The sequence below is a fragment of the Engystomops pustulosus genome, chromosome 2 (assembly GCF_040894005.1).
Source record: "Engystomops pustulosus chromosome 2, aEngPut4.maternal, whole genome shotgun sequence".
NCBI classification, from domain to species: Eukaryota; Metazoa; Chordata; class Amphibia; order Anura; family Leptodactylidae; genus Engystomops; species Engystomops pustulosus.
Window position 1 is genome coordinate 90,975,457 of NC_092412.1, and position 25,074 is coordinate 91,000,530.

Below are 25,074 nucleotides of genomic sequence, written 5' to 3' on the forward strand. Positions count from 1 at the left end.
TCTGTTGATTTCCTCCGAACGGAGCAGACACAGGACAGAAGATGGCCACTGGTCACATGTCCACATAACATTTCATGCAGCCCCACCATTTTGTTTGGGGGAGGAGGAGTTACTGAGAACTAAAGGATCATGGGACTTGTAGTTCCCAGTGGTGGCCATCTTAGTGATAACTCTGCATACTTTAGAGTAGATAAAGTAAAGTAGATTTTAGAAGGAAGGAGGCCATGGGTAACAAATATAAGATAACCACATTTACAGTGCCTGGATCTATGAGTAAGTGTCCATGATTTATCATGCTTGATTTTGATGATAGATTTTCTTTAACTGTTACCTTGATATACTTTTTTGAGTTGAAGGAAAAACTGTTAACATTTCTATTAATATTTAATAGATTTTAATACAATACAATCTACAATACTTTTGCTCAAGTTATTTTTAATTACTAAAACAGAATTAAATATGAAATTTGCCCCAAAGACTATCCAGGCAGTCCCCGGGTTACATACAAGATAGGTTCTGTAGATATGTTCTTAAGCTGAGTTTGTAAGTAAATCGGAATTGTATATTTTCTAATTGTAACACCAGACAGAATTTTTTTGGTCTTTGTGACAACTGGATTTTAAAAATGTTGAGTTGTCATAAGAACCAGGATTAACAAAAAAGCTGTTCATTGTAGCTTAGGGCTTACATACAGTAATTACCAATATCCAGAGCTCCGTTTGTAATTAGGGGTCGTCTGCAAGTCGGGTGTTCTTAAGTAGGGGACTGCCTGTATACACACTCTTATACATACACATATTCTTCTTTTGACTTTTTTATTTTTACCAATTTTACAATCAATACTAAAAATACCAACCCAGTTGTACTTCAAGTTGTTTACAACCCATAAACAATATAGCCATAGAAAACTTTAATTACTTTAATTACATAAATGTAAAAAGAAAACATGTTAAACAATTAAAACAAGAACATAAAATGTGTAATGTTTCAAAATATGGCAATGTGGGTTATTTTTGTAGAACACAATGTAATAACCCATAACATGTTTGGAAGATTCACACTGGGCTATGTTAGGTTGTGTTTTGCCATTTCCCTTCATTACTGTAAAACTGTCACTCATTAAACAGTAGAAATGGCTCTTTATATATAATTAGGAGTACATACCGGAGAATCCCATCAGGGCTCCTTCTTCTGCTTGTCTCTGCAGCCCATCTGCATCTTTGTAGTCTATGTAAACAAGATCAATTGCTTGCAGTCCAAATGCTTTGGCTACAACAATGATCTTCTGTCTGGCATACAGGACATCATGAGTTTCTTTGCTGCTTGTTGCACCTTGTTATTTAGACACATGACACAGTAATTAGTCATTAAAACTCTTCTACAATATTTATTGAAATATTATTATAACTTCATGGAACAAGTGGTACAGTACCAGTCAGTTATTGCTATAGGATATAGCCAATATAGTAACTGTAATACTGGTATTGAGAATAATTAAATGGGTTGCAAAGTTATAAAAATAAGAAATATTTTAAAAATTAACCTATTAAATGTATGCATTGCAGGGGTAGTAATCTAGTCACTGCTGCTGTCATAATTACTGAATTAAGGATGATAAAAATTGTTCACTGTGACTATACAAGGGATAACCCTATGTTGGGTTCTCCTCGGGGTGGATCCCTAAGAGGCGGGTAGGGGCGTGCTCTGCCAACATTATAGCTGACATGACAGGACGCACAGCTGGGGCTCCCAGAGCACGGTGCATCTTGCTGATGTCACTAGTGATGGCTACGAGGTGTGATCAATATCAAATATTACATCTGTTTCCTGATGACTACAGGAACACATGAGATATAGATTATTATTAGGAGGCTTGAGGTAGCAATAACTAGTAGTAGTGCTTTTTTACAAGGGCTAGAATGACTCGCCTTTGAGGTTCCTCAGAGTGCTAAATAGCTTATAGCCGACAGCCACCAAAGAAGTGTATGGTGGTTTTGAGCTGAAATAACTACCAAAGGACTCCAAACCACATGTTTATTTAATACTTGTTTTAGTGGTGGAGGGCTACCCACAATAAACTATAAAAGTTAAGTTTTATGTCCAGCACATATTGAACTACCTGTAAAATCAGTAACTGAAGACACTGCTTCTTTCATTCTTAGCCAGAACAGACGTGGTGACAATTTATTTGATATCAAACGTACAGATATTGGTGACCTGTACACAAATGAGCATTACATAACCACTTCTGGACCAAAAGTAGCAGTGACTGGGTTACCATAGCAAAAATGTTGGGCCTGTAAAAAATTTTTTAGGATTATTTCTAGCCATCATACAACTTTTTATCAACATCTTTAATCTATTCAAATGAGTTTTCCTGAACTTAAGAAAGAGTTTAAAAAAGCCCAACTTTCTTGTAAATTTCCCTCCCTGCTCCAAGGCGGGCCTCTCTAGTTTTTCACAGGTTTGTTCTGCACTGACCTCTAAGATGGTAAACTCAGAGGACACTGGTGGTCTGTAAAAGTACCTATCTGGTCCCTGCAATTTTCTCTGGGGCTACACATAGAAAAACATCTCAGTTATTAAATCAGTTTATTTGGATGAATTACTTAGAGCCAAAGCCAGGTGGGGTCTGACACAGAGAATAGGTACAAATCTTTTTATTATACCTTATTATTGTGCATAGCTTGCTTGCATAACTGAAATATAAATGGGCCCTTCTTTTACTTGGTAAATCTTATTAAACAACAAATATAATGCAATAATGTTTGTTTACTTTAACTTGTCCCCTCCAAGCCCTTTTAGATGTTTTAGATTTTAGATTTGTTTTAGATTTTTGATGCAAATTGCACTTGAATTCTGTAGTATAAAGTTTAACAAAAGCCCCAGTGTTTATGTAATAACTTTTCAGACCTATGCTTGCTCTAAAATCTTCAGCTCCAAAGACAACTCCGTCCAAGTGAAGACCAACCTTGGGACCTCTTTCTAATGCTTCGTCACAAATATCCTGTAGGTGAAATAATATTTAATTTCCGTGCATAATAGAACATATCACAATTATTTTGCATAACTACAAGGCGTTATTTTTCAAAACATCAAGAGGCGTTATTTCTTCCATAACCAATGTACAGTGTTAATATTTTCAAACAAAGAAAAAAAAGTATAGATCAATTTAATAAAATATATGATTAATCTATGTTGATTTTTATTCACATCATGGGGATTTTTAAAAATACTTTTGCATCTGTAGGAAATGGTGGCTCATTATTGAGAATCTGTTCTTTTTGGAATAAAAATACTGGTTGGGCTTTAAAATCGCATCATGTCATTAGACTTTCTTAAAAAGTAATGCTTGATGTTAAAGGGGGCTGCCTTACAAGGTAGTCAGAAGGCAAAATTTTCCCTTTCCTACCCCGAAAAATGTTTTTGCATATTTCCCAAAATATTTTGTTTAACTCATAACAACAATTTGCTTCTTATGATGACAGATCTCCTTTATTTTCTGACATTGCCCTTACTTTCTATTTTTATGTCAATGTAGCTCGTTCTTTCTCGACAAACTGCAGTACTTAAAAGGGTTGTCCAGCCTTTAAAAAAAAAAAAAAGATATATCTGGCTGGATTAGATTTAATGCTGCAGCAGGCGCGCAGCAGTGGACGGGTGGATGGGCGTGCCTGCCTCTTCAAACAAACAGCGGAACAGCACTAACAGGCGGAGTCGCAGGACAACAGGCCTTACAATCATAAGGTTTTTTTTACAGCCTTCCCCATTAAAAGGACAACCCTTTTAATGCAACCATTTTGGGATGCATAGAACTCATTGATCAATTTGTATTGCTATTACTTATCTTTGCAACATTTACTTTATGACTTAAACAAAATTATGGGGGAGATTTACCAGCCCTCTCTCATCGTGCTCGATACATCAAGAGGTTTAGATCTCTTGATGTTTCTGGTGGAAGGGCTGGCATGGCTCGCCCGCAAAACAACGTCAGGTCGGAACTGGCATAGTGTTGCATAAAAACCAGCGATCGAAAGTTTGCTGGTTTTGCAAATGAATGCACCATGCCACCTGCTGCCTCACACTTCTATGCCCATATACTGCGGTAGAAGCAGTGATAAACCTCACCCTACAAGTGTATCCTTTTGGCTGATTAGAAATGCTCCATTTACATAGTTTTTCTTTTATGTTGCATTTTATAATTTAGTCTATTGTATTGTGGGAGGGCTTTTTATATGCAGTAAGATCTGAAATTATATAAGTGCTAGTATTTTTGATCATTTTTAGTACTGAATAGACAGGAAAGCAATTCATACAGATATTGTATGATTGTATAATGTTTGCTTATGGCAAACACTGCTATACCCAGGGTCGGACTGGTCCGGGAGGGACTGGGGTATTCCCCGGTGGGCCCCGGTCCCAGACATCTAAAGCTGTTGCAGGGGCTTCCATTTGCATCGGAGGCCCCTGCCAGTGATACTAATAGAAATGTATGTGGCAGCTAAGGTGCTTAGTTGCGCAGCGGCACTGTAGAGACAGCCGGCCCCAGGCACTGCCATCTGCATCTTTAAGAGGCAGATGACATGTCTGTACTGGGACTGTCACTTTCTTAGAACTATAGTAAAGCACACAGACCCTAACCAGATGTCACAGTGGGCAGAGGGGTCCGTCTTTAACTAGGGGTCGTCTGTAAGTCTTGTGTCCATAAGTAAGGGACCGCCTGTATGTATCTTAACCCCTCCCATTTAATGTTTGTTTGTTTATTTGTTCTTTACAAATAAACATACCGTATATTTATTTAATCTTATTTTGGGTTGTTGGGAAATTCTTATTACAGTTTGTGCTCATACATTTCAGAACTCTGGTCTCTATTGTACACCTCGGCTACCATGTATAAACATTAGCACTCCTCAATTGAGTTTTCAGGTTGCTAATGTCTTACAGAGGGAGTAATTCCCTCCATAACACCTTAAAAACTGTGGTCACAATGGACAACCACAAGGGGCTATTTGGCCACAAATAATCTGATCCTCGGCAGTTTGGGATAGAACACGCCCTTTGCAAGGAGCACACTGCTCTCCTTTCTCTCCCAGACTTAGAGGGAAGACAGAACAGTGTAAAAATGATTATGTTTGCCTCTATGTGTGTAAAACTTTATAGAGATTGTTGTCGTAGATCTAGGATCTACAAATCAAGCTGTCTGGCCTCCCGGTTCTGCTCCATGGTTCTAACTCTGCAAGATGTATGGATATCTACCGACAGACGAATGTACAGGCAGGGGAGGAGGAGGGATAGGAAGAGGGATGTATGTGTTATAGGTGAGTTAGCAGAGAGATGAGTTTTATGTGTAAAGTAGGAGTAACACAATTTTAGCTCATTGTGTAACTTTCTCTTTTGCAACGTCTATCTGTAAAGTTGCTGATGTCTAGAAGCTGCTGGGAGGAGAGCTAGTATGATTCACTGCTCTGCATAGAGTTCCTAATTTTAATCCTTCAGATTCAGCAAGGTGACTACGAACATAGAATGCGGTCCAGATTTCAGAGGGATTAGCAGATTTCAGCAGGAAGCATGTGTAGTCACTTGTACTATAGATTTTTTAAAATTGTAGAAATGTTAGTCAGCATTTAAAATAAAATATTCAGAAAACATTGGGGCAGAGGTGTCTTAAGGTTAGACAGTGCAGAGTTAGACAAGACAGTCTTATTCTGCACCAGATTTATAAAAGTGTCCAATGCTGGATGATAAATCTGTCCTAGTATAAGACAATCTAGTTGTACTCTGCACCTCCTATTAGTTGGCTTACTTTACGCTACAAAGTTAGGACACAATTCTGTCCGGTCAGCAGTATTTCTGGCATGAGGCCACATCCCTTTCTTAGGCCATACCCCTTTGTCATGCTAGTCATAGGAGAGACAGAAAACTGTCTAAAACCCTTTATAAACGTGGTGCAGACAGTTTTTTAGTGCAAACTATGACAGAATTCTGTCGTAGACAGACTAATATTATATAATTTATAAATATTATAAAATATATATGCATAAATAAAAATTGAGTCCAAAAGCTGTTGGAATCTATATACCAAGTACTTAATAGTAGCAATAAAATATGTCCCAATAAAATAAAGCAAGTATAAAAGTTTTCTGTTTGAATTTATTACAAAGTCCTGTTGCTTGGTAACATACCTGTACCATCTATACTCGTGTATAAGCCGAGTTTTTCACACAAAAAAATGTGCTGAAAAACGTCCCCTCAGCTTATACATGAGTCTATTAAAAAAAATATTATTAAAAAAAAAAAAGTTATATATTCACCCTCCGATGTCATCGCGGCTCTCGAGCCGCGCCGACATCGGAGGGTGAGTATATAAGTTTATTTTTTTTAAGTGCTGTGGGGGCAGGCTGTATACTACTAGGGGCTGGCTGTATACTACATGGGGGCTGGCAGGCTGTAAACTACTGGGGGCTGGCAGGCTGTATACTACTGGAGGCTGGCAGACTGTATACTACTAGGGGCTGGCAGCCTGTATACTACTGGGGGCTGGCAGGCTGTACACTACTGGGGGCTGGCAGGCTGTACACTACTGGGGGCTGGCAGGCTTTATACTACTTGGGGCTGGCAGGCTGTACACTACTTGGGGCTGGCAGGCTGTACACTACTTGGGGCTGGCAGTATACTACATGGGGCTGGCAGGCTGTATACTACATGGGGGCTGGCAGGCTGTATACTACATGGGGGCTGGCAGGCTGTATACTACTGGGGGCTGGCAGGCTGTATACTATATGGGGGCTGGCAGGCTGTATACTACATGGGGGCAGGCTGGCTGTATACTACTGGGGGCAGACTGGCTGTATACTACATGGGGGCAGACTGGCTGTATACTACATGGGGCAGGCTGGCTATATACTACATGGGGCAGGCTGGCTGTATACTACATGGGGGCAGGCTGGCTGTATACTACATGGGGGCCGGCTGGCTGTATACTACTGGGGGCCGGCTGACTGTATGCTGCTAGGGGCTGGCTAGCTGTATACTACAGGGGGCTGGTGGCTGTATACTACTAGGGGCTGGCAGGCTGTATACTACTGGGGGAAGGTTGACTATATACTACTGGGGGCTTGCTGGCTATATAGTGGAGGGGGTTTGACCAATGCATTTCCCACCCTCGGCTTATACTTGAGTCAATAGTTTTTCCCAGTTTTTGGTGGTAAAATTAGGGGTCTCGGCTTATACTCGAGTATATACGGTACTTCTGTCCCCAATCAGATGATATTACTTTTTTACATTGTGACTATTATCCCTTTGCAATCAATGCACCTTTTCCATATAGCATTTCAGTTTTTTGCTCCCCTCATCTTTATCCCTCAGAGACATACAAGGGCTTGTTTTTTGCATAAAAAATTGTACTTTGTAGGAGCACCTTTAATATTCCATGCAATGCACTGGAAAACTGGAAAACAAATGACAAATGTGGTGAAATTGACACCTTTCTTTTATTTTTTGGGGCAGTAAGATCACAGAGATACCAAATGTATGTAGGTTTTTTATTTTTCATTTTGCCATATTCTGCCACCAGCAACTTCAGTGTACAAAGACACTGTAACCTTTATTGTTCGCAAACTTGCATGTTCAGAGTACAAGACCTTAAAAAAGTTTTAGGTGGAAATACCATCCTTCATCATGGTGATGATTATAGTTGGATTTTCCAAATGAAATGTTTTTGTTTGTTTTTTTTAATTTTCATGGACTTTTACGGACATTCATGTTTGTGAACAATAAAGGATGCAGTGTCTTCGCAAGCTGGTAGATTGTATACTTATTTTTTTATTAGATTTCAGATTTAGAACCATGGAACTGTGAGGTAGGTGCAATATGAGTCATGGGAACAGATCACAGCTTCCCAGTGATGACATAAGAAGGGAGGGGGGGGGGGAAGCAACGATCTAGCCCAAGATGGCAGCACACAAACTCCTATGTCTTTCTCTGCAGCTTTCTCCAGCCAGTTCCTGGTAAATGATGCAATCAACCCCAATGGCATAACTTCACTGCTTGCATCACACAGAGGGTGCCTCGTTGTATCAATTTCATTTGTGTCTTTTGAAGATGCAAATGCAATTTCTTTTGGCAGTGACTGTCTAGTTGGCCTGTCCATGAACCAGGCCATGCAGCCCTAGTGTTGTGGACCCTGTAATGGCTGCTATGGCAGTAGTTTCAGCAGTGGTGGCCTCAGATTCAGTCAGTTACAATGGCTGCTCTGGAACCTGGGGTGGTGGACCCACTGGACCACCACGGACGATGGCGTAAGCCAACACCTGGGACCGGAGTCAAAGTGGTACCCGGGTTTTATCAGAGCTCGCTGCAAAGCAGTTTGGACTTGCTGCAGCAAGGTTCCACTAGGTCGTTCCACAGGCGTGACCTTGTCCACAGTGGCAGCCAAGGCGTAGTAAAGAACCGTCAGACAAACTCGTGGTCGGGGACAGGCAGCACAGGACCAGAGCCAAAGACGTAGTGCTAGGTCAGAACAGGCAGCACAGAATCGGAGTCAAGAACGAGGTCACAACGGGAAATCAGGATAATGGAACAAAGTTTTCAATTACGAATAGAAGTACAAAGATTCGTCACGGGACACAGGAAGGGGCAAGAATATATCTTTTATCATATATATAAGTGATTTATGATTTACAAATTTAATTTTATACATTAGTATTTGGATGCAACTTAAAATTAATTGATCTTGTCTTATAACAAGTACACGTTATATACATATGTATATTAGCTGGTGACAAAGCTAGTAAAAAACTGCATGTTATTTTTGTCAATTCCATTCCATCGGGAAAACTTTTCTAGCTTCCCAGAACATTGCATAGAATCTTTAAGGTGTCACTAGGAAGTACGGATACTGAGCATTAACATGGAAGTTATAGTAAAGTGAAACCCCCCCCAAAAAAACTCTGTACCTGAAAGGGTTAAATTAAAAAAAATTGTAAAATAAATTTATATATTTATCGATGTATATATATTGGCAATATATACAATGTTATACATTTTTCTATGATGGATTTAGCATAAATATTATACACTAATTTGCATATATGTATATATATATATATACACACAAATCTGCAATATATATATATATATATATATATATATACACACTTAAAGAAAGTCCAAGCAACACATATAAAAATAATAATGGTGGTTGGGTGCACGCCTATTAGGGCCAGGCGTCAGGTCCTCGAAGGTATCCAAATAGAAAAAAGGCAGCACTCCAGAGTAGAAGTAAAAAGTGTAGATTCCTCTTTATTGCATATCCCAAAACAGCAGCAACGTTTCGGCTCGGTGCGAGCCTTCTTCAAGCCAAGTGACAAGTGCATGCAGTGTATATACAGATACAAGTAAATCACATGATCAAACACAATTAGGTCACATGATCGTGTAAGTACATCCCACTTTTTAAACAATGCATGTTATATATACATCGGTGAAATCAATACATGTTTATAAGTTTATTAATCCATAGTGTTGTCCATTACATAAAAACTGATTAAAGTGCCGGTGCATTTTGATGCAGTGTAAGCTGTGCAACATAATACCATGAAATGCCAGTGTTCGATAAAAACATAAAATGGTCCGAGTGGGCTATCGACAACTCACCACCTCACACGCTTTAGGGAGGCTGCAGAAAAAAGTTCAAAGAACATAGTATACACGGGACGCATGCATGGCACGCATAGTTGGAACGCGCACGTCATATTAGTGCGCACGCATGCGCCCCAGCAGCCGCGGCACCACTGGTTGTCAAAGCAACCCATGACGTCATCCCCAAACAATAATATGGATGTGGAGACCGATCGTGGAGACTGTTCATGCCGGTATATGGAGTCCAGCACTGCAAATAGGTACTTAGTGGTATCGGTAATTGTTGGTGTTATGGCAGGGGGACAACGGGGCCAATAGTGCCCACCGCCACCAAGCGCATAGTGTGGGGCATGTGCGCGGTGTGCGCCCCACCCCCGAAGGGGTGAGAACCCACAGCCGTGGAGTGTCCACAGTGCCTTGATCGTCACATGTACAACCTAGGCGCTGTGTGGGCACTCCATGCACCGCCACCATCCAAAGTGCAAAAAAATGCACAGTGCCACCCATAACCATATTAACACCATGGAAATTGATATGAACCAAAGGACAAAATTAACAGCTCCTGCGGTCTGAATGGGAGAACACTGACAATCATGTGGTGAAAATCAAGCGTGGTGTCATAAAAAATGCTTAGGCGATAGAGATGGCGGTTGTTCGTGAATTGGCTTCAAACATTCATTTAATCTGTAAAATAAGAAAAAAAGTATAAGTGGGTTGTCATGAATACCTTATATACTCACCCTCCGGTGGCCCCGATGTGCTGCGCTGCTCCCCCAATGTCCGTGCGGCTCTTCTTCAGTGTTCCGCGCCGTCTTCTTCCCCGGCAGGTGCCTAGTATGACGCGCCGCTGCTGACGTCATACTAGGCGCCGCCCCGGGGAAAAACATGGCGGCGCCCAGCAGAAGAAAGAAGACGGCGCGGAAGACTGAAGACGAGCCGCGCAGACAACGGGGCCACCGGAGGGTGAGTATGCGCCCCGATGTCTTTTTGAGGCTGCCGGCAGCCATCGCTGTGAAAACACCCGCGATCAGTGCAATATGCAGCAAAGACTTGCCGGCTATGGAGAGGGCTCAGCCCGTGAGCCCTCTCCATGCACCGGGACCCGACCGCCGCCGTGAATACACGGTGGGCGGTCGGGATTACCGGCGTATAAGACGACCCCAGACAAGACAGAAGATTTTTCTGTCTTCAAAAGTCGTCTTATACGCCGGAATATACGGTAAATAAAGCACTATGCCACTAAAGCCTATAACCTGATGGTAAGGAGCAGACCCCACACCCAAATATGGATAAACCACCCCCTCAAACTCTCATATGCCACTTACTTTAAAATCAACATTTAAGCCTTTGGGTTTAAGGGTGTCAAGGGTGAAAATCCACTGTAGTTTCCGTTTTTTGAGGAGCCGTTCCCTGTTGCCTCCCCTCCGGGGGGGTGGTATATGGTCGATCAGTTGAAACCTAAGGTGTTTCTCCAGGTGGCCTGCCTCAAAAAAGTGTTTGGAGACCGGAAGATCTTTCCTTTTCGCACGAATGGTATACCTGTGTTGGTTAAACCTGGTTTTAAACTCCAGGGTAGTCTCTCCTACATAGAAGAGGCCACAGGGACAACTCAATAAATAAATGACAAACGTGCTGTCACATGTCAAATAGTAGAAAAAGGGAGGAGAGATCGGGGGCACTATTGAGAGGATTCCTATGTCTTCGTGGCAATAGGGGCTCTGATCCAGAGTCAGTGAGGAGTTCAAACTGTGAGACTTGAGGTTTTTGGCGTGGTGCTCTAACGATAATAGGTAGTCATATACAAGAACTTCATGAGAGAAAAGAAAAAGTTGGCACTCACCACCTTTTGTAAAACTTCTATTTCTTTATTTATCCATATTAAAACATGGCGTACACATCAGGGGAGGGTTGTGCATAGGGATGCGTTATTTCGTTCAGGGACGAATCGTTTCGCGCATAAGTTAGCGCTTCATCTTGCGCCTCAAGATGAAGCGCTAACTTATGCGCGAAACGATTCGTCCCTGAACGAAATAACGCATCCCTATGCACAACCCTCCCCTGATGTGTACGCCATGTTTTAATATGGATAAATAAAGAAATAGAAGTTTTACAAAAGGCGGTGAGTGCCAACTTTTTCTTTTCTCTCATGAAGTACATGTCAAATAGTGTTTGATTTGGTGTTCCACACCGATGCATGAGAAGTATGACCCTTTGTACATCTGTTTGCAGTTGATGCAGTTGTAGCAAGGAAATGATCCCTTTCTGGGTTGTCCAAATATCCTTATTTGTCTGCTTGTCTTTAGGGGGCCTATATCTGCTCTAACCACCCGGTCACGGATACATTGGGATTTACGGTAAGAGAAGAGAGGCGGGTTCTTAAATTCGGGGACTGGCACATTACTCATGGATAGCTTAGACCAATGCTTACGTATAATTTTTGCTATAGCATTGCTTTGTTCATTGTAAGCAGAAACAAAAGGCAGTCTAGTTAGTTTCTGTTTGTTAATTTTAGGAATAATTAAGTCCTTTCTGTCCACCAAATCAGTTTTGGCCAGGTTATTGGAAACTACCGCCCGTGGATACCCCCGTTGAATAAATATTTGGGCCATGTTATTAATGTTCTTTTTACATTTAGCGGGGTCACTAGTGATACGCTTGGCTCTTAGTAGTTGGCTATATGGTAGGGATTTGATCATCCCCCGTGGATGATGACTCTCGTACCGTAACAACGTGTTACGGTCCGTGGGCTTCGTATAGAGATCAGTCTCCAGTGTCCCATCAACCTGTGTGACTAACACGTCAAGAAATTGTAATTCTTCATATGAGTACACTACTGTAAATTCGATAGATTCATCGATGGTATTGAGGAAATGATGGAAATCCAGTAGTTCCTGTACCGTCCCTGTCCAAAGTAGAAACACCTTATGCTTCAACTGATCGACCATATACCACCACCCCAGAGGGGAGGCGACAGGGAACGGCTCCTCAAAAAACGGGAACTACAGTGGATTTTCACCCTTGACACCCTTAAACCCAAAGGCTTAAATGTTGATTTTAAAGTGAGTGGCATATGAGAGTTTGAGGGGGTGGTTTATCCATATTTGGGTGTGGGGTCTGCTCCTTTATTTATTCATGACAACCCACTTTTTTCTTTTTATACAGATTAAATGAATGTTTGAAGCCAATTCACGAACAACCGCCATCTCTATCGCTTAAGCATTTTTTATGACACCACGCTTTACATGATTGTCAGTGTTCTCCCATTCAGACCGCAGGAGCTGTTAATTTTGTCCTTTGGTTCATATCAATTTCCATGGTGTTAATATGGTTATGGGTGGCACTGTGGATGGTGGCGGTGCATGGAGTGCCCACACAGCGCCTAGGTTGTACATGTGATGATCGGGGCGCTGTGTACAGTCCACGGCTGTGGGTTCTCACCCCTTCGGGGGTGGGGTGCACACCGCGCACATGCCCAACACTATGCCCTTGGTGGCGGTGGGCACTATTGGCCCCGTTGTCCCCTGCCATAACACCAACAATTACCGATACCACTAAGTACCTATTTGCAGTGCTGGACTCCATATACTGGCATGAACAGTCTCCACGATCGGTCTCCACATCCATATTATTGTTTGGGGATGACGTCATGGGTTGCTTTGACAACCAGTGGTGCCGCGGCTGCTGGGGCGCATGAGCGCGCACTAATATGACGTGTGCATTCCAACTATGCGTGCCATGCATGCGTCCCGTGTATACTATGTTCTTTGAACTTTTTCTGCAGCCTGCCTAAAGCGTGTGAGGTGGTGAGTTGTCGATGGCCCACTCGGACCATTTTATGTTTTTATCGAACACTGGCACTTCATGGTATTATGTTGCACAGCTTACACTGCATCAAAATGCACCGGCACTTTATTCAGTTTTTATGTAATGGACAACACTAAGGATTAATAAACTTATAAACATGTATTGATTTTACCGATGTATATATAACATGCATTGTTTAAAAAGTGGGATGTACTTACACGATCATGTGACCTAATTGTGTTTGATCATGTGATTTACTTGTATCTGTATATATATGCACTGCATGCACTTGTCACTTGGCTTGAAGAAGGCTCACATTGAGCCGAAACGTTGCTGCTGTTTTGGGATATGCAATAAAGAGGAATCTACACTTTTTACTTCTACTCTGGAGTGCTGCCTTTTTTTCTGAAGAAACTCAACAAATTTCCTGCACAGCCTTAATTTCTTACCTTGAAGTTAAGGAGGCCAATGGCAGTTTCCACAAAGGTTACCAAGTATATTGGCTGGGACAGTTTCCTGCCTTTTAAGTGATGCTGAAATTTTTCTGCAAACTGTAATTAAAAAGAATGCATGAATAAAATAAACAAATCTAGAAATAACATGTCATTGTAAGAGTTTACAAAAAAACTTGGATCACATGCATATTTTCTCAGGATAAGTACAAGACGATATATAATTTACATGTGTATTAGCAAATTACCGGAGAGCATGACGATGAAGAATATACATATATGTGAGACGGAGTAATCTTGTCTATCATATTTAAGTAGTTGCACTTTTCATTTTCTGATCTTTTTTTTACATACCTATAAAGGGCTTATGAAAGTTGAAGACATTAAAGAGGACAGATTTCAACGGAAGCTATAAGCTGCAAAAAAGTAGTTTTTCCAAAAAAAGTTCTGTCAGCTAAAAATATGTCAGCCTCAATGGTAATTTTTTATCACAAGTAACAAATAATGGGAAAACAAGTAAATAGGGTACATGGGTGTCAGCTATGTGTATTTCACTACTTGCTGAAAGATAATAAAATGTCTTACAGGTAGGATAATGCTATTTAAATATAGAGTGTTAGAAAAACAGAAGCCAAAATGACAGGTTTGTCCAATTCATGTTTTAAGAAATATTCTGTCATTGATGGATATCAAAGGAACTGGGAATTTTAATCATCTCTCTATTCAATCTCAGTTGGGTAAATCATATCTAAGAGATTTGCATAAATATAAACCATCAAAGACTTTTCATCTTCAAAGGGGGTTTCAAGACCCTATAAGCTTTGTACTGTAATCATCACAGGTCACAACCCTGCAGGAACATGGCTGCTATGGCAACATAAAAAACTAATGCTTAAGGCTTAGCATAATATTCTTACTAATAGAAAGGAAACTCATTCTAAAAGCTGGCAGCCTATTTACAAGAAGCTGGATTAGAAGTGTTAGTTCTTCCCCTTTTAGCTTCTACCCACAGCCTCCCCCCTTAACCAATCACTTGAACCCTCCTTCACCAAATCAAAATATCACATCTTTAAGGTATGTAAAAAATGTCTACCCCTTTTACTAAAATCACCTAATTAAACAAAATACAATTTAACTATTAATGTCACTTACAAAACACTGAATCTGAAGAAGCACAAATGTCACTAAAGACTTCACATAACACATGTACAAATCACAAAAAAACTATAGTAATGCAAACAAGATAAAAGACAATTGCTTTTCATCTCTGAATGTTGTTATCTTGCACACAAACATAAAAACTGATAAATGTAGCACATGTTGTTTTGGTGCATTACACTTTTGTTATGTGGTAGAAGGCCTTAGAAAGAACAAAATGGTCTCCTCCCTGCTGTTTTTAAGCCTGTACAACATACATTATCATACCACCTGGAAATACAAGAGCGGCTTACAGGAGGGAACATCTAAAATGTTACATTAGCCTTTCCACCAAAATCTTTATAACTTAAAAGTAATTTAACTCCTGCTTCTCTGTCACATAATATTTACTTAGTGAGAAAACTTAAAAGGTGAGCTTGGAGGCAACTTTCAATTAATATTTTTTTTTCTGCGAAAGGGGACAATTAAATGTTTCCGGCCAAGCAAAGTGAGGAGGTGTTGGGGAGGGGGGTGAGGAGAGAAAAAAAAAAACAAAGAGATTGGGGAGGGGATGAAGTAGCAGCCCTCAGCACTTCTTTCAATTCCAGTGCACACCCAATAGTGTGTGAGGAAGAATGCCCACTGTTCGGGATTTGTGGGAGAATTGTCCCATGACAAAAGAGGCAGAGTTACGCTTGTTATTCTCCAATAAGCCATGCCAGTCAAACAAGTACCCATACTTAGGACAAAAGGAGAGCAAGGGATTGTAGCACAAAAGAAAACAAGTAAGCCCATCTTTCAGTTGTGCATCAGCTTCCAGGTTTTATACTTCGCATAAATAAAAATGAGAAGGAATAAAAAAAAAGAAAAAAAAGAAAAAAGGATGTCTGGTGTACTACAAAAAAAAAAATCTCCTCACTTCAATAAAAAAAGAATTAGTTTAAAAAAGGTGTTAAATTGTGTAACACATTCTTCAGATGAAAGGCTTTTCATTGAAAAGAGTGACGGAAAGAGAAAGGCGAGAGTGTGGAGAGGAGGAGGCAAGCGCCCAAAAGCTGATTTTTTTTTTTTAATTTTCCTCACTAAAATTATCTTTGAAATAAAGGTTAACACTGAAAAAGGAGGGGAACATGTTGGTCTTTCTAGAAAGAATAAGGAGACAGCTAAGAAGGGGTGGCTACTTTTGAGATATGTTAAACTAATTTCTTAACCCCCTAACTACAAGAAAAGAAAGAAGAACCATTGCAAGACATGCTGATGGGGAGAGGCGGCAGGAGAAAACACAGCTTTGGAATATGCTTGATAAAATTCTGTCAAGGGGAAAAATCTAAGCAAAGTAGTCTCGGAGTTCTGCAGAGTTAGTAAGTAACCCATAGGTAGACTTATATATGTACATAACACCTGTTATAAGGACGCTTACAGTCTCCAGTGAGCAGGAACCTATTGTAGAGTGCTTGAGAGATAGCAAGAGGACTACAATATTTTAGAATGTATAATGTTTTACTAGAGAATACTTGAAAGTGCACATCATTTCATCATGTTTTGGTTTAAAGAAATAGCAAGAAGAATAACAATGAAAAAGTCACATGATAAAAAAAACCTCAGAAAATGGCAATACGGTTACAACCTTATCATTGATGACATATGAATATTTTCCATGTCCTGTTTCTCCTCCTCCACTTATACACTGCTAGATGTATCTGATTTTTCAAACTGAAAGGTCTAGATAAACTATTTTATATCTTAAAGTAAACAAGGCAACATCACCCCTTCTGTGTTGATTGATGGAAACCGTAAACTGTAGGGGTTTATAAGCATTTAGAAAGCTGTAGCAATTCTGTTAGCTTCAAGTTGCATAAGATATGCCATACAAAGTGATGTAGTAGATACATTTAACCACAATATTTAAATTAAGAAATCCAGCAAAAGACAGAATTCCCATATGAAATGTGAGACTATTCTTGACTTAGCCAAACGGGTAAATACCTTGGTGATGAAATGGTAAATGCTGAAAATATAAGAAAATAATTCCTAAATATGACATGGGCAAAAAAAAGATAAAACAATAGTTTTCAATGAAAAACACAGATTGGCTGTGATTTATGAAGTGTTTTTCTTAAGTTAATAACAAAGCTCTACAATATAAATAAATGGAAAAATTAAAATGTTAATTGTTTATCAAATAATAAACTGTACTGTAATAATATATCTTAATTGCTGTCTGGTTCTCCGTTAATAATTATACTGGTTCCCCATTTCTCTACAGTACATTGTTTAGGTTTGAATAGTAAATTATGATGAGATGTGTGGTATCCAATTGATAGACAGAAGACACATGATGCATAATGGGTGTTTAAAGATCTCTTTAAAGCATTCATAATTTGCTTTTGTAAATACTTGTATTCTTTTTAGCTAACAAAGGGTATGCAATCCCTTACACACATTTATAACAGATCATACCTGTGCATATGTTCAAATGTAAAAGACGACACTGCTAGGATAAAACTAAATAATGTCTGTGATTGATCATATACTGGTGTTTTTATATAAAGCTACTTTTAATATTTGTTTATTTATTTTTTTCCAAAAATTTCATCAGTTTTTACCTCTTTGTCTTCTCTATGATTATCTTACTAACTGATAAATAAGCTTACATCGCACTAGTTATCTCTACCAGACTATTAAAATATCAAGTGTGAATACAATGTACGTTAATACATTGGGTATCTTTTAAGGAATTTTATGTTTCTTGAAGACACCTTGTGCTCATTTTATTTAAATATTCATTAAATAAAAATGTGTGATGGTAATGTTGGGTATAGATCAGCATTCTTTAAAAATCACTTTGAAAGACATAATAAAAACAAAGACTGCTAAAATAAAGTCTTAGGGGCTCAATAAAAATAAACATTTTATGCAGGACACACATGAGTATTGGGCAAAATATTCAGTATTTTGAATATATGAAAAATTTAAAATCTGACATATTTTATACTGCCACTAATAGTTGGCCTACAACTGTAAAAAACAGACTTTTCACTGTCTGCAACATTGTTGCTTTATATATTTATTGCATCTTATATTTAACAAGTTGTCAGCTTGACTTCCTCAAGTTTTATTATGTGATGAGCTTATTATTCTATGCTAAGAAATCAGCTTACCTGAAACTGTATAATGGTAAACTTGACATTGAGTTTTTTTGCAATAGACATTACTGTAACACCGCTGCATAAACAAATGTGGAATGTGTCTACAATAGGTTATGCAAGAGGCAATAGGGCACTAAATTCCTCACATATCATTATAAACCTCCATTTTGCAATTAATTTACTATTCCATCATGTATTTTATGCAATTAGCTTATTTACAGACTTGCTAAAGACATTTGACGCGCCACTTAACATTTCCAGGATTTTATTGGCTGAAAACACAGCCATGAAACACAAACACACCTGTCAGCAATTAAAAAAAAAGAAGAAATAGAGAGCAGCGCAGGAAATAATATCTACGCTAATTAAAAACATGGGTTAAACGCTTCCTGTTTGTTCTCTCAGGTGCCCTGAGAATTGACCTTCCTTTTTTTTCTTCTTTATGGTCACTGATACTATGCTTGCTGCATTGTGTGATTGTACTACAGTGAACAGGTTAAAAAATAAGATGTTGATCCGTTCACTTATGATGCTAGTTTGGTTTACCCAGAAAAATCCAAACCTACACCGAGCTGCTTTCTTCCTACAAACATTGTGACATCTCCTTTCTGACCTCAGATAACACATGTTAGCTGTGAGCGCAAGTGCTGAACAAAGCATCAAAACAACCATTAAGGAAAAATCGTGCTACAGTTGTACAGTTTTATAGCACTATATGGCTTATTTTTTAAAAAAAATAAGCTTAGGTTGTCCTTAATCAAATTTTTATTGTACTTTTTCCCAATCAAAGATGCATGTCAGATAAGACATACTGAAAATACTGTGACCACTAAGCGACATAGTTTTAAGCTGTGCAATAACTTGCAAGGCATAAAGACAGAACAGTGCAATGTACTGTAACAGTGTATTACAATAGTAATTATACATATGACCATTCATATGATAAGAAAATCCAGCATAAACTAGTGGCAATGACTATGATACTAATTGTATTATTGAGCATCCTTCAGTATTAGTTTATGCCACAACCCAAACAATGAAATGATTATGACAAGATGGTAATATCACTGGTGCCATGAATACATGATAGTAGGTGCAGTTGCCAAAAGCAAAGGAAGCCACTGACTATAAGGAATTCTACTGGCAAGGAATAACTTCATATTGAATTGCAACATTGTTGGTTGGAGTCTGACATGTATACACATACACAGCATTGTAGAGTGTAAACCACTCCTATAGCTTTTCTCTGAAGATCTGCATGGCTTACTTATGGGACACTTGATTCACATCCAGTCACTTGAGCACTGAAGTCAGTCTAAACTACACTGACAGACGCAGTGGGCATTGGTGCTTTATATCTCTGTAGCTAGTTAGGTCAATGTCCTTAAGAGGAAACCAGCGGGGGTCTCAAAAGAGGAATTGGAACGTATGGCGCATACAACCTTGTTAAAAAGACATAGACTGCTGTATTCCGCAGTACCCACTGTGGTCAAAATAATAAAAAATATGTGGTCAGTGCTCACTTTTACTTTAACAAATGTGCTCCGCATTTTGCAGTGTTCCAGACAATTCATGATTTTATTACATGCATTTTAAGATTTTTTTGTTAGTATGTAATAAAACAAACTTTTATTCAAGTCTGTTACTTGTACTACTCACCTACCACAGTGAATACCACAGAACCTTTTGGGGACTGAGTGCCAAAACTACAAGCAAAAGCCACATATTTTTCACAAAGTGCCAAATGCCAATTTAAAGTAACTCACAGGTTTTAAACATATTTGCGCCCTGAGGACACCAATACAGTAGAAAGAAGGAGAAATTCAGATTATTATTGTAGGTCCCTCAACAGGATGAATCACATACCCGGAGAAGGGTCTACAATGATAATCCAGCTCTGTCAGCACCTCCTTGCTCCACCTGCACTTCTAGTAATTTTAAAATAGCTGTGAACGTGGCACGTACTGGGCTGCCTCTGACTGCAGGAGAATGTATTGAGTCCTAAATGGTGACCTGGGTGATGGCCTGAGTGCCCACAGAGAGGGCTCTGAGTGCCACCTCTGGCACCCGTGCCATAGGTTCGCCACCACTGACCTACCATATACTCCAATTCCTAAACATTCTCATCCATAAGATATTGGTGTGAAACAGCTTAGAGTCATGCAGGAGTGGATGCATATGGTTGCCTAGTTGTGTTGAATTACTGGCTATTTCAAATATTAGGAGCGATAGAAGGAGACCATTCTTTTGGTATACTAATTGGAATATTAGGTAAGAACAGCTCACCCCTGCAATATTGCGAGGTTTGGCAGTCCTATGAGTGGTCTCCCAAAGGTGCGTCGGGGAAGCCTATTGAAGCTCCAGGGGTATCCTATTGCAGAAAAATAGGGAGCACTGTTTAAAACAACTTCATTAAAGGAGTTTAAAATGACATATCGATGTGGTATTTAATCCTTCAGTGAGCGCCCATGTGGATTTATCAGCCTAACCTAAGGTCTGCACAGGGAAGAGCAGTGCCCTGACTGTCTTATGCCTGTTTAACCCGTTAGATCCTGCAAATACCTGCAGCGGTACCCCACCCCACGATGTGGTCTTCACTGCCGGGCATCCCAAAATTCCTAATCTATAAAAAATTGAAAACGGTTATTCCCGGTGGTGAACCCCGTAACGGAAACATTTCACTTTGCCGTTTCGCAACACATAAAAATGTAATAACAACTGACCTAAAATCACGCATTCCCTAAAATGGTAGCAATGAAAACGTCAGCTCGTTCCTGAGAAAATGACACTTTAACCAACTCTGTACTCCTAAGGCTACACTCACATGAATGTGTGCCCGCAGTACCGTAAGAAGGCGGGCACAGGTCGGCACCCGGGAGAGGAGAAGGGGGTGAGCGCTGCTAGCCCCTGATCCTCTCCATAGAGAAACATGGCGCACGGTGCTGTATTACGGGAAAGATAGGAATGTACTATCTTTTCCCCGGATACAGAACAGTATGGAGCCGCACATGCTCCATGCGCCCATTGCCGGCCTATGGGGGATATATATATGACCTATAAGTCGGCCATATATGCGTCTTCCAACGGCTGTGTGAATGCAGCCTAAGTATGAAAAAGTTATTGGAGTCAGACTATGGTCAAAGTAATAATTAACATCTAATAAAACCTATATAAATTTGGTATCCTTGTGATCATACCAAAGCAAAGAATATATTAGAATTGCCATTTGGAGCGCACAGTGAAAGATGTAAAAACAGAACCCACAAGAAAATGGCGCAAATGAGGGTTCTTGTCAATATTAACGTAATTTTGAATTATATTTCCACTTTCTAGTACAAGGCATGGAATATAAAATACCGTCACGAGAGGATAGTCTCCAGTCTTCTAAATAAAGAATTTTATTGATGTCCATTGTCCTAGTCATGGTGCAGGAACCGCAGTATACAGCCTGTATACCCCACTTCCTCACCGACACTTCTATCCCAGCCTCCCTCATGAATAAGACAGACATTTGACTCTCTGTAGGCAATTCCTCAAAGGAAACATTAGGTTTATTTCTCTTCAAATAGCAAGGTTTCTTTCAGCCCCACCTTTCTGAGGGGGCGGTTTATGATGTAGCAGTGCTAAATCACAGCCCTAGTCTGTGTGTGGGTCTCTGTGAAAATACCAGCAAGATATTAAACTTCCTACTGCCCCTACAGGTAAAAGTAAATAGATCTGTATATGTCTGTAGTTAAATATTGCCAGAAAGTCCCTAAGTACTAGTTCCATACGGCAGCAGGTTTGTAGAAGTGAGACCTGTCAATCAAGAGCAAGGAGGCAGGGCGGTGCAGTGAACACTGTATATATCAGGCCCTAGTACCAGCACTGCACTCACATCAGATGAGTTGCATATAAGTTTTCAAATTTATTTTTTTAACATTGCAGCCCTGGATTTAAGGGATAAGGGTAATGCTTTTTAATCATATATTTTAATGATTTATCTTGGGTGTACTAATTTGAATGGCAGGTTCTCTGCATGGAGCCAAACACCAATGTTGTGGTTTTTACTGTTGGCTGCTATAAATGGTCACTGGTGCCATTAATACATGATGACATGCTATGACTAAGGGCTCGAACACATGAGCTGACTTAAAGGGAACCTGTCACCAGATTTGCACATATACAGCCAATGACAGGTTCCTATAGAGCTCTATTAACTAACTGACACCCTTCTTTTAGCTAAAAATGGCTTACATCCACATAAATCACCTTTTATTTTATATTACCTGGCATCAGATGGGGGTGTGTCCTGGTCAGCCAGCCTCTCCCATCTAATCCTCCCCATGCTTTATGCCTCCTTACTGGTCACAGTACATGTCATGTGACCAGAGTGACATCATCTCAGGTATGTTATACACTTAATAGCAAACTATATCCCATGTATGCATCAGACCACATGAAGTCACAGCAGCCTCCATGAACTTCTACTCCTCTCCATCCTCCATGAAGGCTGCTGTGATTTCATGTAATCACATACTTGGTGTACAGTTTTCTATTCTTAGAAGGCTAAAGCACCGGCAATGATGTCACTGTTTACATGTCATGAATGTAACACAAGGCACCGTGTAAAAAAATTAATACAATGGGGCAGATTTATCAAGTGTCTGAAAGTCAGAATATTTCCAGTTACCCATGGCAACCAATCACAGCTCAGCTTTCATTTTACCAGTGCTGTGATTGGTTGCCATGGGCAACTGGAAAGATTCTGACTTTCAGACACTTGATAAATCTGCCCCAATATTTCCCATTTTAACATAGAGCTTTATATGCCTGTAGTTGAATATTAGCAGACAATCCCTAAGTACAAGGAGGCAGAGCAGTGATTTGAAAAGAAACAGAGCTGTCAGTCACAAAAATGTGGTGTGGTTCCCTGAGCCACAAAAGCTAATGTGCATATCAGAAAACCCTCTGTAATTAAGGTACAATGCTCCATTGGCAGCTAATTTTAGGTGATATGGAGAGGACTTGTAACCCTTTATCAGCAGGCATTGTTAGTCAGAGTTGTCAAAATCTGGTGACAGGTCCTCTATAAGTACAGCAAGGATATGTCATTTTAAACTGTAATAATATTCTGATCGTCGCTCCCCAGAACATCATTGGGGGGGGGGCGGCGATCGGTTGCCATGGTAGCCTCGGGTCTTCATTTGACCCGAGGCTACCTGGCTTCTGCAGATTCGTTACAATGAGCCAGTGGCTCATTGTAATGAATGACCTGCAAAAATGCCATATATTGCAATACAGAAGTATTGCAGTACAGGCAGTCCCCGGGTTACATACATGATAGGGTCTGGAGGTTTGTTCTTAAGTTGAATTTGTATGTAAGTCGAAACTGTATATTTTATAATTGTAGATCCAGACAAAAAAATTTTTGGCCCCAGTGACAATTGGAGTTTAAACATTTTTTGCTGTAATGGGACCAAGGATTATTAATAAAGCTTCATTACAGACACATTACAGCTGATTATTGCAGTCTGGGACTATAGTAAAGCATTCAGAAAGCTTCACAAGAGGTCAGAGTGGTCTGTCTGTAACTATGGGTTGTCTGTAAGTCGGGTGTCCTTAAGTAGGGGACCGCCTGTATATGGTAGGAACGATCTGACCATCTAGGGTTAATGTACCCTAGAAGGTCTAAGAAATAGTAAAAAAAAAAAGAAAAAAAATTAAAAAAAAATAAAAAAATTAATAAGATCTAAAAAAATTCAAATCACCCCTTTCCTTAGAACTGATATAAAACATAATAAACAGTAAAAATCACAGACACATTAGGTATCGCCACCTCCCAAAATGCCCGATCTATCAAAATATAAAAACGGTTACGGCCGGCGGTGACCTCCGAGGCGGGAAATGGCGGCCAAATGTCCGAAATGCGACTTTTACACCTTTTTACATCACATAAAAAATTTAATAAAAAATGATCAAAATGTAGCACAGACCTCAAAATGGTAGCAATGAAAACATCGTCTTATTTTGCAAAAAATTACACCTAACACAGCTCCGTGAGCCAAAGTATGAAAAAGTTATTAGCGTCAGAATATGGCAAAAATGTTTTTTACTTTTTTGTACAAATTTGTTTAATTTTGACAATGTATTAAAACGCAATAAAACCTGTATAAATTTGGTATCACCGCGATCGCACTGAACCAGTGAAGAAAGCTGAGCTCTTTACACGGAAAAATGAAAAAGTTATGGATTTTTGAAGGTGGAGAGCGAGAAATGAGCAATAAACCCTGCGTCCTTAAGGGGTTAAAGAGTGCTGGCATTCCCTATTTTCTGCAAAATTTGGTGATGCGAAGGTGAGTGCTAACCACATATTTTTATTGTTTGTGGACTGTGGGAGTATTCCCGTAATTCACTCTCTTGTACAGCTGCTCCTGCAACAGATAACTTTAGGGATCTTAAATATATCTTCGCTTGTTGTCAAAATAAAGCAACAAGTTTTGTTTTTTTACTAATTTATTTTGTAAAAGGATCAGGACCTGCATAAAAGGTAAATCAACTCAAAAACATTACAAAAGGGCATATTTTGGTGGCTGGAAAGTAGAATTTTAATGTTGGTGCTTTGTATCTGCCGATGCCCTTTTTCTCCCAGTGCGGTACATTTCCTGCTCGTCTCTTGTCTGCCATCTCTTGACTTGCCTAGGTCAGCTGCCAATCATGACTACATTGAGATATAGCAGCCTGGTGACCTGACCATTTTATAACAGTTAAAGAGTGAAAACAGTGCTTAGATATTACTTTTAAGAGCAGGCATAAGCCAAGCCAGTTGGCTCGCACATTGGGACTACAATTTACTGGCTTTTACAGTATGATTACATTCTAATGTACATATGCACAGTTTTGAAGAAAAACAA

The 25,074-nt window shown here is 39.6% G+C and overlaps 1 protein-coding gene across 1 annotated transcript in view; it reads right to left on the reverse strand.

Annotated features, from left to right (window-relative positions):
* CLYBL (citramalyl-CoA lyase) overlaps positions 1–25,074 on the reverse strand; it is a 230,676-nt gene that overhangs the window by 26,315 nt on the left and 179,287 nt on the right. The window contains 3 exon segments of the mRNA XM_072135513.1: positions 1,165–1,332; positions 2,914–3,007; positions 13,893–13,994. Coding sequence (XP_071991614.1) covers positions 1,165–1,332; positions 2,914–3,007; positions 13,893–13,994 — 364 coding nt within the window.